The sequence below is a fragment of the Trachinotus anak genome, unplaced genomic scaffold (genome assembly GCF_046630095.1).
Source record: "Trachinotus anak isolate AG129_WGS33_773 ecotype Australia unplaced genomic scaffold, CSIRO_AGI_Tana_v1 ptg000002l, whole genome shotgun sequence".
Classification (NCBI taxonomy): Eukaryota; Metazoa; Chordata; class Actinopteri; order Carangiformes; family Carangidae; genus Trachinotus; species Trachinotus anak.
This window is the reverse complement of record NW_027273853.1, coordinates 23,421,182-23,434,392: the sequence shown is the minus strand read 5'-3', so window position 1 is coordinate 23,434,392 and position 13,211 is coordinate 23,421,182. Positions and strand designations below refer to the sequence as shown.

General features: G+C 40.4%; 1 protein-coding gene across 1 annotated transcript; it reads left to right on the top strand.

Moving 5' to 3' along the window:
* The first annotated feature begins 1,393 nt into the window (after nt 1–1,393).
* On the top strand, nt 1,394–12,756 carry rassf9 (Ras association domain family member 9). The gene is made up of 2 exons (XM_071457085.1): nt 1,394–1,577; nt 9,940–12,756. Exons 1-2 carry the CDS (start codon nt 1,531–1,533, stop codon nt 11,183–11,185), a joined length of 1,293 nt encoding a protein of 430 aa, XP_071313186.1. The 5' UTR covers nt 1,394–1,530; the 3' UTR covers nt 11,186–12,756.
* Nucleotides 12,757–13,211: the final 455 nt, after the last annotated feature.

Here is a 13,211-nt window from a genome sequence, read left to right as displayed (position 1 = left end):
TGTACCACCAAGAAATAAATAAAGGTGGATGATGATGATGATGATGACGACGACGACGACGACGACGACGACGACGACGACGACGACATTACTATAGAGTCCCACCACAATCTATTTTAGATCATCTTCTCATACTTAAAATTATACCTTTGCTTCTTCTACTCCAATGATATTTCTGGAACAAAGAGATATCTGATGTAAAACAAATAAGGGATGAACGTTATGCAGTGCCTGTCTACAGTTGTATTACATCAGAGACTTGAGAGTTGATTATTCCGCTCTATCGGCTTATGAAATTAAATACAAGCAGAAATAAACTTTGCCAGGACATAATCTAGTCTTTTCCTCACTTCACTGTTTATAAAATTTGTGCTTTTTGGCTTTATAGGGCCATACACGTGTAAATAATTGGCCATTGGACAACACCTCTAATTATTGTTTGTATTTCATACACCCAAAACAATATTAATCTGGAATCCAAATCTCAGATGCTTTGAGATGTAATATAAAGAGAAGACTGGATATTTCTTGTGAAATAGGCTACTGTATGTACACTTAGCACACTATCACATAAAATCCACTTTGATTGAAAGCCACAAAATCTGTAAATCCGCCTTAATTTCATTTGTCTATATCCACACTAATTGGTGCCTACAGAGATTTATCTTCTTTGAATATACAGTAAACATTACAGTTGGAACAACTCCAAAACATACGCGCCCTGCAAAAGACATTCTGAACATGAGAAGCAGTCAGGCTGGAGGTAAAGCAGGCTGCATTCCTCTTATGTCTGAATCTCATCTTTGTCATCTGAACCCAACATGGATTCCTCTGCGTGCTGCGCCGAGGCTCACTGAGACTGTGGGTTAATCATGTTGTAACATCACATGACTTCTGCCTCTTCCTTGAACTTTTAGATGTAGGTGGAGTAGTTTAATAAATGAAACCAATGTGCAAAAACATGTGCAATGTGTTTACTGTAGCTACGTTATGAACATTATATTTTGTGATAGAAGCTATGTAATTTTAATCATGTTTGTACATGTGGCAGGCCACTTTATGTTTTAGCTTTCAGAAAGACTCTTTTTCCCTCCAAAATGTGACAAATTCCTAAAGGGATTTCAGCACCTTCTGCTCTCATAATCTCATTTTCTCTCATGAACTTTTCACTCATTAGTGATTTTAACTTTGACCTTATCATACAGTTTTTTGTTTTTTGTTTTTTTTTTAAATTTAGGTTTAGTTTGTTAATGTACTTTTTTTCCCCACAGAACTTTTTACCTTTATTTTTTCTCTTTGCGTGAGTTTCTCTAGTTGTTCCTGTAGGTGGAAGGGGGCAGAGTTTCACCAGTAAATCTCAGTAAAAGTCTGGGGAAACACCTCCCTCGCTTTTCGGATGGGGCGGCGGACGGAGTTGCAGTCGGGACAGCCTCAACTTCTGTGAAACACCCCTCACACTGTCCGACCTCCTGCCATGCAGGGACTCTAACTGATCCCGGGTTGTGGTCTGTTTCGTTTCGCTCCTCAGTCATGGCTCCGTTTGGGAAAAACTTCCTGAAAGCTCGACTGAAAAACAGGTAATTTAATGACAGTGAGATTGTGAGTGTGTGTGTGTGTGTGTGTGTGTGTGTGTGTTGTCTTTCAAGTTCGGAGTTGTGGTTGTGAACTGCTGAGGAGGAAGAACTGCGCAGGACAGTGCGCGTCGTTATGCCGGAGCCGCACAAGGGGCAAAGCGGACTAAATGTTGTGTTTGCAGTTTTGCGTTTGCATCTTTCTGACTTGTATTGTTAGAAAGATACTGCAGGTTGGCCAACATGGTGACACAGTGCTCCTTAAAAATATCCTGTAGTCCGACAAATGCTTTGTTTCATTTAATGAAATACAGCGACACATAAAGAAATATGAAGTTAAAGCAATATCACTGATACCTCTTTAAAGGTATCATCTGGAGGAGGGAAGGGGATGTAACCATTAGCACTTGGCAAACCTTATTTTTCTAAGAGGCTTTTGGACACTTTCACTAAATTAAGCTGATGTAAGACTCATCTTCTTCCCCATAGGCCGCCATTTTTCCACTTAATATGTAAAGTTTGAATAAAGTAAATGCCACCTTTTGATAGCGGTCCTCTCATTCCTGTCAATGTACACAGCACAGTACATAAGCTCATTGGAGCGTTGACCTTCTCCTGCTCTGTAATTACTACAAAGATGTTATATTTAATACCTGTTTCATCTGGGACTCAAAGAACTTGAGAGAGATCCTGTCATCAACATGTATAATTTGCCACAGCAATTTCCTTAAGTGACTAACTTGGCCTTTTGATGTGCCCCTGGCTACAGCTGGGACTCAGCCTCAGCTTTGGAAGAAAAAAGAAAAAAAAAAAAAAAAAGTGGGAAAATTAGATTTACTCAGGCACAAGCTATCCTCTGTTATTGGTGCAGAAATTCTCTTTGGATTGTGGACTGCAGACTTTTGTTGTGCAGAGTTGGTAAACAGAGTTTGTCTTTTAGAGTATCTAGGTCATGATCCAGTCCCTTGCAGGGTGCAGACAGGATTCGTGTTGCCAGGACTGGGATCAGGAAGGTTTTAATTGTGGGTAAAGAGGTATTTTCATTAGCTTTACTTATAAAAAGGATCTCATTTACCACCACATTCAGTGGAAAAGGGTTTGGATTACTTTGAGAAATAAAACAGGCAATAATTTATACTAAATTACTGTAAAAACCCCTTTGACTGTGGCACCAGCAGAATAATGTATGTATTTTCACATTTCACAGAGCTGAGATGAATTATCTTTGATAATTTCAGACAGTCTGACTGAAGCTGTCTCCAGTGGATGTCTTGTTTTTTTTTTCATGTTGTGTAGTAATTACCATTGCGGCACCTATAATTATCTCAAGTGTTTAGATCTCTAGATATGTCAAACGTTTGATTTCAGAGGCTGGCTTTTACTGACACTCAGACGCCGAGCTGGATGTCTGTAAAGGCTATGATGTTTGAACTGACTGCAGCTCCACGTCACTGTCCATTCTTTGGCAAACTCTCTGAATAAAACTTGAATGTGTTGATGGCTAGAGCTTACCACATTTGTTTGGATACCATCAAACAATTACAGCGTGCCAACACAGAGCCCTGCACGTCAAATTGGTATCCCGTAGTGAAACAGCACATACAGGCTTGAAATTAAATGGTTGCCAGCTAGTGGCATAAGTGACCCAAGCAATGCAGTGACCATTTCCACTTAATCCTGCCCTGAGCCACACTTACAGCATGTCTGCATTGTGCACAGGACCAATTAGCTGCTGAAACTGTTTGGATGACACAAATTAGCAGGCCATGGCAAATCTTGAAAAAAAAAAAAAAAAAAGATACCAATTGTATTGAAAGAGAGTTGCTTATTTTCACTGAGCAATTTGGTGATTCATAGACCTGCTTATAGGGGGAGGGAAGAAAAATAAGAGGGGTGGGTGGTTTCACAGAGGAAGGGAGGAGAAGGGAAGGGGTGTGTTGTGTCTCTGCTCACAGATGCTTATCAGAGGAGTCATCAGCCCAGAGATCAACATATACAGATAGAAAAGTGATGTTATTTCCTCACAAATCCCTCATCCTCTTTCAGATAAGAGCCAGAGGAAGTGTCTCCTGTCCAGTAGCTTCTCCCCTACACTCTGAGTGTCTGTCCTCCATTATACAAACCAGCCACAGAAAACACCATGTAGATACTCTGAACATCTAATATATCGCTGTTTTACTTTAAGTTAAATGGTTTTCTACCCTTCTATGGTTTGATACGGTCAGTGACAGACAGGGCAGATAAAAGCTTAGTCAGCCTAATGTTATCAACATTTACCATATGTGAAACAATTCAAATGTCGTGTCTGTAGTGTGAGGTATCATGTCCCACAACTCAGATCTTATTTTAAAGGGTTAGTTAGGGATATCTACTCATGCTTAGTTTTTATAAGGGCTCATTTCTACAGTAGAAAGTGGATTATCCAGAGTAATAAAGACACTGTTTCTGGAGGGAGATTTAAAATAGTGGATGCCAATGTCAGTTTGACAGTTGATCTATTGCTTTTTTTCCCCAGACCATATATTACTACTACTACTACTACTACTACTACTACTACTACTACTACTACTACTACTACTACCACTACCACTACTACTACTGTTATGAAATTTGGTAGCTGTCCATGGTTCCGAGAGGATTAATCCTAATGACTGTTGTGATCCTCTGACTTTTCCTCTGTTGACAACATGTGGTTGACATTTGTGAAATTAAAATGTCTCAACAGCTTTTGGATGGATTTAACTTCAGCAACTCCTTAACCCTCCATATAATAGTTGTGCCAACTTTCCATATACAGCAGCGCAAACAGCAAAAATAATGATTTTACCTTTCCCCTTATACTGCACTTTGCATTATGTTCAGTGTTAAGCTAATTAGCATGCTAAAACACTGAACTAAAATGAGTGAACATGATAAACCATGCAGGCTACCTGCTAAGCATGAGCATGCTAACATTGTGATAGGAGCATGTTAGCACGCTGACGTTAGCAGTTAGCTCAAAGTATGATTGTGCCAAAGCCTCAGAGCCGCTAGCACGGCTGTTACTTCCACTGTGCTGGGGTGACAGCAGAGACTGGGCATTAAAGCCTAAATGTTCTGGATTGGTAGGTGAATAAGGAATGTATCTGGGTGAACCAACCCTTTAGAGTTCCAATCAGGACTGATTTACAGTATCAACAAGATTTACCTCACTTACCTGCTGATTTCACCTCAGCTAATGTACTCTTACAACTGTTTTTCAGTTGTAAGAGCAACCCTATAATTTCCTTACCACCACCAGACTAATCAGGATATAATCGAAGTTTTCATTCCCTGGTGAGGAAATCAGAACCTGCTGACAGCAGTAGTTACAAGACATATTTGTTGTTATGCTATCACAGCTTTGTTCCTGTTTGAAATATCTGCATCACCTTATCATTTTGCAACTGATCCGAGAAAACGCGCCGAGACGCTGGAGAGCCATAATGCTGTCGTTTGTTATGACTTGCTCAAACCACCAGCATGTGGTCCTCTGCGGTAACTTGTAGCTTGCAAATTTATGCACAAGAGGGAATTGTTAATGTCTGCAGGGTTGTCATTATGAGTATTAAAATGGAAGGGAGCCACACCACCAGAGTGGAGCTGGAACGTAATGTGTCCAACGCAGAAACTTGTACTGAAATTCATATAATTTGAATGTGGTTTCCTCCCACATGTCTGATGTCTCCTGGGTATTGCAGCTTTCAAGTTCAGACTGAGGTCAAGCAGGTCTGCTCAGGTTTCCTGGGTTCACTCAGGTGTGAAATGATCATGTTTTATCCACTGCACAGCATCCATCTTCATTGTAACAAGAACTTTATATCCTAATATTTACATTAAAGGGTATAAATCATCACACGTCCTGATTCCATTGGCACGTTTCCAATCACAAGGTTTGAGTTCACCACTGGATCAGCTTCAGCTTTGTCATTTATCACCTAAAGATGTGACCTATGAGGGCACCCTCATTTGTTGCGTCTGGTACCGCAGCTTAATCCCAAACTATGAATATCAAATGGCACCTAAAGTGACAGCCCTTATGAATGTATTAGCTGCGATGTAATCAACCCAATGGTGCGCGCAGTGTTTGTGTCTGTCCTGGCAGGGAGTAGACTCAAAGAGGTTAGTGGTTTTGGCACTCGCAAACACTTATACCACCATTCTCATCAAAATATGTGTCCTCAGAAAACAACAATGTTTCCCCCTTAGAGTTTTGTGAGGTACCAGTGGTGCTGTTTTGTAGTCTGAAGGAATTTGACCTTCAGCCTACTACAGCTTATAGTGAAAAATATGCAAGTATCTCTTTTGAACTCAAAGTGCCACATTTTAATTTGTCTAGGTGGCTATTATGTGAAATATAGTTCTATTAGGGAAGTGTTGAGGCTTAGAGAAAAGTATGCTGCAGGTTGTTTTTTCTTTATTGACCTTTGTCTCAGTCTTTCACAGCCAACTGTTGTTGCTTCTGCTTTCTCCTCCTTCAGGTACAAGTATGCTCAAATGTAGTTTTCTGAGTGTCTTTGGGTGTCCGGATTTTAATTTATTCATTTATTTATTTATTTTTAAGTTTGCACCCTGTTAGACGCCCCCTGACAGCCACTGACTTTATTTATTTTTAGCCTGTTGGCTAAACTTGCTGGCTACACTGATTTCTTTTCTGTGGGACTTCAAACAAGAACCAACTTACTTTTACTGTGGATCTTAAGTGTTTGAATAGCTGCCCCTCTACTGTAAACTCACAAAATTCAAATTAGCCCATGGCCACCTTGGAAAGATGGTTAGCCTGCTGGCCACTCAATCATCATCATAGACACAGTCACGAAGGAATGAAATATGAATGGTGAATTAATTTCTTTCCTGTTCTTCCCATTGAAGATCAATTCAGTTATTGACATCTCTGTCACCAAAGCAGCTCAGCCTCTGAGATATGTTTAACACATGGTTGTATTCCAAACAGTTAAAATATGGCTAATGGCCCCACAGTCATACATTTGTCAACGCTTTCTTCACATTAGAGTGGAGCTGAGAACAGACCACAGTGACCGGCATGGAATCCATTTTTCCCCTTCCTCCCTCTGTCCATTGAACTGGTGGTGGCAGGATGTTGTCTGAGCATTGGTGATTTCGGCCTAGGACAAATACAGGTGTTTCCCTGCCTTGCTGTACCCTCTTCCTGCACAGCTGAGGGGCTTGGGTCACCCTCTCTGAAATACCCAATTGTCTGGAGACCATTGTTTGTTCACCTGTATGTTCAGATATGACCACAGACACATGATTCTCACATGCTTTGGGCAGGGCACTGTTATTGTTTGTAGGAAATATTTGTATTCCACTGGTGATTTGAAGATGTGATGTACTGATCTTGATTTGCCTCCTTTTTTGGTTCTTTCACCAGTCCATCCATCCAAGGATTACAGCAGTGGTTCCCAAACTTTTTGGCTCCTAACACCTTAAATCCATTTCTACCCTCTCATTCCTCGTCACAGCTTAATTTAACAATCTTTTATATCATTGCCTAATAAAATCCATAGCAAATGTATGTAAAATCTTAATCTGCAGTGTGCTATAACTAATAACTACAGCTGTTAAATAAGTGTATTGGACCAAGAAATTGTTTACACTCCTCTCAAGTAGCATAAAATGTAGATTGTGATGTAGACTACCTGAAAACTGTATTAAATACAGTACTTGAGTACATGAACTTTGCTAGTACATCATTCCAGGTTGCACGTATCCATGAGTCTTGAATAGTCACACCTGATTTTACCCAATGACCCCTTGAGATTGTTTTTTTAGAAGGTGTGAAACAATCCACAAATAACTATTTATGATAATATAAGTTGTGCAAACATATTATGTGTTGCAGAACTGTTGCATTAGATTGGATTATACCGCACAGGTGTGGCCTTTGCTGTGTCCACCCACTGCTTTCTCTCCCGTGCAGCAGTAGCATTCGTGGGGTTTCCTGAGTATAGGTGGTATTTGGAAACTCTGAGGTCAAAGTCGTCATGGTTGTCGTCTGTGAATGCCAGAGGCGTGCTGGATTTGTTTGGCCTACGCATAGCTCAGGTATTTGCTTTGCCCCGCTCGTCTCCAAGGGTCTCCATAACCATTAACCAGCTTCTTGCATTGTTGCATACGTATCACATTCCTGACACCTTATTCACCAGCAGTTTACACAATGGTCCAGTTGTGTGTTTTCATGCCATGTGGGAACCAAAACACAGTGGTATCAGGCTGTAAAAAATAACTGTCAAACTGTGAGATAGGTCATGTAAGTAATTTGAATAACACTTAATATCTCATTTACTTGTGTCAGCATGCAGGTAGATAGTATCTGTATCATCTTCAGGGGATGTGCGTGTTTTTGTCCACCCTCCCTTGTGATGATCAGTGATAAATGTGAGCTGCAGCCAACCAAGGTTATCTCAACAGATAAAGCCACAGCAGATATGAAGATGTAGATAGAAGATGCAAAGTTTAGATCTGAAGCCACTGCTGGAACAATCACTAACGTTTGATAGCACAGCTGAGTTTCTCTTTGATTTCAATCACTAAGTTTGTTTCATTTTATGGCAAACATACTGTGGAATTCACTTTTATGCACTAATCTTTGAATGCAGGTCTCTCTCTTCATTTTGAACTGAAATACATCCTGAAATAAATCCTTTAACCTTTTGGTTTCTGTGAGCTATTGCGTCACTTGCTGAGCTACAACTAGACTCCCTCAGTGACGTCATCAGTTTGCTATGTGAACTTCATTACTGTTGACAAAATCTGGCATCAAAGGATTTATTGTGATTTATTACAGTTAAAATTTTAATTAAGTATGTTCCTGTATCTGTATGGTTGCAAAACCAGACTAACATTCCTTCAACCCACAAAAAACAAAAAAAATTGCATGGATTAATCAATCTCTCTTGTTTCTTTGAGAATGAACTGTCTGTCATCTCAGACGTATCATATGTCAGTCTTTTTTGCTTTCAGAGTAAACTTAAAATTTGAGACTTAGCAGTCAGCTCCAGTACATCATAGTTTACCTAATTAATGACCTGAATTGTGAAATATTCCTAAAATATTATCTTTCTTATAATAACATGATAGATCATTCTTTATCTTGAAATCAAATTGAAATGTCTGGCAATCTTATCTGCTTATTTGATTAGTTGCTCTTGTTGTGGATGTCTGCATTGCCAGTGCCTATCATCTGATGACTGGACATTAGGTCCTGGATATTACCGGTGGTCCATTAAGCCTGTAAAAAATGGATATCGTTGGCCCATCAGAGGTCAATTTCTGAACAAGTTTTACGGTCCAGATGAAAAGGTAATGAGGGCCTTGGGGTTAAATAGCTCTGAACCGGACCATTAGGTTATCATCTCTGATGAGTAAGACGGTGAGCAACACTCTAATTGAATCAAGCCGGGGAGCACAAAATGAGCGAATGTAGTTTTCTGCTCATTGACCTAATGGAAAACCATCAAAGAAGGACCTATTTAAGGAAAAAAATACTACTGAAAATAGTGAATCCTAAGCACGCTTGGGAGAGCATGTGTGTGTTGTACTTACACTGTAGCTGTAGAACTGCTGCTGTAAGAGAGCTTGTGAAGTATATGAACGTAACTTCATAAATACAGCCATTTAAAAAAATAATTAGATTTTTCAAATTATGGTTAACAACAAAACTTTGGATTTACCTGGTGGCTTTGGGGTTTAAGATGTTGATTATCTAATCTCAGTGCCCCCAGTTTAAGTTTCACAGGTGACCTAATTTCCTGTTGCCTCTCTGCTGTCAACTATCTAAATAAAAGGCAAACAAGTACCATCAATAACTACCTAATTTTGTGGCAATCCATCTAGTAGATTTTGAGATATTTCACAGGGTAAGTGAAAGCTTAGACCTGGTGATGAAACCAGAGGTAAAGTCAGTGGGTTTCATCCTCTGGCGACCACGAACGCCTGTGTAGAATTTCATGGGAACCCAGTTAATGGTTTCTGTCTGAACCAAAGTGGTAGACCAACTGACTGTCCAGCAGAATTTATCATTCATAGTGAGAAATATTTTTAATATTTCATTGATTGTCTGCACACAAGTACAAAAGTTTTCTTGTGTTGTGGATACCTGTGTTTGCCCTGTTTTGACAAGTAACCTTCCAGTGGGTCAGTCAGTACAAACTCTTTGATCGAACCCACAAAACCTGATTTGAAATACTAATGAAGTTTCCAAAAAAACAAATGAGATTCTGGTTCCATTTATGGAGTGCTGAATGTTGATGATTTTACAACCTTAATTTTACTTCATTTCATGTCAGAGCCAAAATTTGAAGTCTTTTTTTCCCTGTCTCTTTCCCAGGACAAAAGATGCTGAGCCTGTGATAGGAAAGGAGATTCAGGTTACTGTCTGCAACGAGGAGAAGGTTGTCTGTGGAGTAACAAAGCACACAACTTGTACAGATATGATCCAGGCATTGCTGGAGGATCACAAGTCAATCCCAGAGAGCAAGCGGCTCCTGCACGGGGAACCCAAAGACTTCTGTCTTGTGGAGCGTTGGAAGGGTTTTGAGAGAGCCTTGCCTCCTCTCACCAGAATCCTGAGGCTCTGGTATGCCTGGGGTGACCAGAGACCCTTCATCCAGTTTATTCTCATCAAGACCAGTGATTTTGTGCCTCAGCCCACCAAGAAGGCCTTAAAGTCCAAGGGTGCCAAGCCGAAGCGGTGGGAGCACAGTCGTGCACACTACCCCCAGTCCCTGCCAGTGGAGAAGCAAAAACGCATGGTGAAGAAAGCTTTCAGGAAGCTGGAGAAGCTTCACAATGAGAGCAAGAGCTCCCCGGGCGCTGAGGAGATTGAGCAGATGGTGCAGCTTATCCTCAACCAGGACCACACCATCCGGGAGCAGATCCAACTAATGAGGGAGCTGGATTTGGAGATCGAGCGGTTTGAAGCTGAGTGTGAGAGTTCGCTGGCTCAGGCTGGTTGTCAGGGTTTGGAGGCGCACAGTGAGGAGCAGCTGCAGGAGTTGCTGTACACCAGCGATGGACTCGAACAAATTGAGCTGCAGGTTCAGAGACACCAGGAGCTCATCCTCCAGCTGTCTCGGGACATCGACGCTGAGCTGGGGAGGGCTAGCTTCCCACTAGAACAAGATGAGGAGAGTGGACAGGAAGGAGCAGCGGCCGCTTACTGGATCGCCTCCGAGACGGACGAATCATTCTACACTGCCGAACTCAAGAGGCTGCAGGACGAGCTGCAGCACAGCCTCTTCACCGGCGTGTCCCTTCACAACCAAGCTGCAGAGATGGACAAACAGCTGAAGTACTTTGACACTACGCTGCTCTCCAAGGACCAGGAGTGCTGGCAGCTGGCTGCCCAGCTGAGCTCGCTGCAAATTGGGGACAACACAGAGGATAAGTCCAGTTCCCCCCCTCTGAAAAGTGAGACTCAGTGCAGCGTCTCACAGACAGTGAAACTCAAACACAGCCTGTCCCCTCTAGACATTACAGACACAGACTCAGACACTGGGATTAGCTCCACACACAGTCAGGACTCGCTGTCACCATGTCTGGACTTCCCTCCCCCACTGGATACAGACGTTTGAACAAACCCCAGCTGACCCAGCATTTTAATGTTATGTATGCACTAGCCCCAGTTTGTGCCGCTCAGGTCTTATTATGATCTGTTTGTCTGAAAGATAAATCCCTGCTGATCTTCTATGAACCAAGGAGGTAATTTAACTGCAGCTGAAAAAGAAAAGTTCTATAAGTTTACAACTATTTAATTGATGAATTAACCATTTCAGCAATTTTCTTAAAGTTAAAATGTTAATTTTTTGATTTTAGCTTCAAAGATTTTGCTTATTTTCTTTGTCATCTCATATGAATCTCATATTTTTAATGTGAAGCTGCTGTTGTACTTTCCACACAAGTGGGATCAGCTTGATGTAAATGTCCTCATCAGAGGATCTAGGTGAGGGTCTGTTTGTTTTGGACGAGTCAACATGCTACAAGGACAACAATCACTCAGGCGCTCCTCCAAAAACAACTACACATTCAACAAATACATTTTAGGATCTCACTTTTTATTATTATGGGCATATTGCATTATTTTCTGACATTTTACAGAAAAAAGTAACTTGTAATGACAATTTGCAGTGTAGAGCGTATTTCTCCAGCATATAGCTGGAGGTGAAATGCCTTTTAGCTCAATTTGAATGATGTGAACCAAAATTAGCTTTATTAACAACTAAATTTATCCACATTAATATTGTTTTCTGTTATTTTAACTTCTGATAGATAATCTTTATTTTTTTCTATTTTTTTCTTGCATCATAAAAAGATAATACATCACGGTTTGATTTGGAAATCAGTCACATTTTGGGAAACATTGTTTGGCGAGCATTTTTCTCTTTTTCAGTTTTGACTCTGAAAATAAATACCTATAAATATGAATGTTAGACGACATTCTGGGTTTTTGAACAGCAAAAAGACTTGTAATGATAATACATGGACGGCACAAACTGGAGGAATGTATGCACCAGTTACTGTCTATCACTGTCTGACCACTAGATTACCTGCTCCTAAGTGTAAATTTTTGCATCCAACAAAGAAGCAATGACTATTAACGAGTAACGGACATGTTTAACATAGGCTCTGCCAGTAAATGCATCACTTTGTTTAATTTCTGTCATAGCCCGTTGTGTGAGAAAACGGTGAATGTATGTTTGTTGCCCCTTTTAAAGTTCTCAAGCTATTTATGAAGCTACACTTCCTCGTACACACTTACAAGTCTGTTAACAATGTTTTATATTAAAACAATTAGCTGGTTTGGAAGTAGAACGTGTTAAATGAATTGTAACATTCCTCTCGACTACACTGTAAATACGCTGCTGTATCTACTGTAAATGATTGTTCTTATGGCACGGGCACAAACTTCTAAAGACAATTTGATAAAGCAAATGAGAAATTATTTATTTATGATGCAGTTGTATTTCACAGATGATTGTTTCTCCTCTCAGGCGATAATCTCTAAAATCTATTTGATCAAACACAATCAAAATAACACAAATATGTGGACTAAAATGTAAACCATGCTTTAAAACACAAGCTATAATAAATTAAAGTGTATATTTCTACTTTCTTAATAAACACTAATACTGTAAATTTCACAAAAGAGTAATCACTGTTGTTGAGTTGGTTGAATACTGTTCAAGAAGGTGTTGATGGTAAAACTACAAGGGTAAAAAAAAGGAAAGGAAAAAAACAGCGGCTCAGATTCAATTCTTTAAAATGCAAAGGATTTAATTTTACAGGTTCCTTACAGCTCTGAGTCACCAGAGAGAGATGACACAGCTACCTCAGAGCCCCCCTCCACTCTCTGCACCATATAATCAGACAAGATGGTCGCCAGGCAGGCACAAGAACAACAAGGAGCACTCTCCACTTGTCAAGGTACTGCTGACAGACTAACACTTTGTACTCGGGGCAGAGCGGGGCAGCTTGGAAAAGCAGAGGATATCTATTTCACACACTAATTGCATAACCCCCTCCCTCCTTCACTGCTTCAAGCCACTAAGTAACTCCACCAAGCATGAAAGGCCGAGAGATCTTACAATGTGAACAATCTCG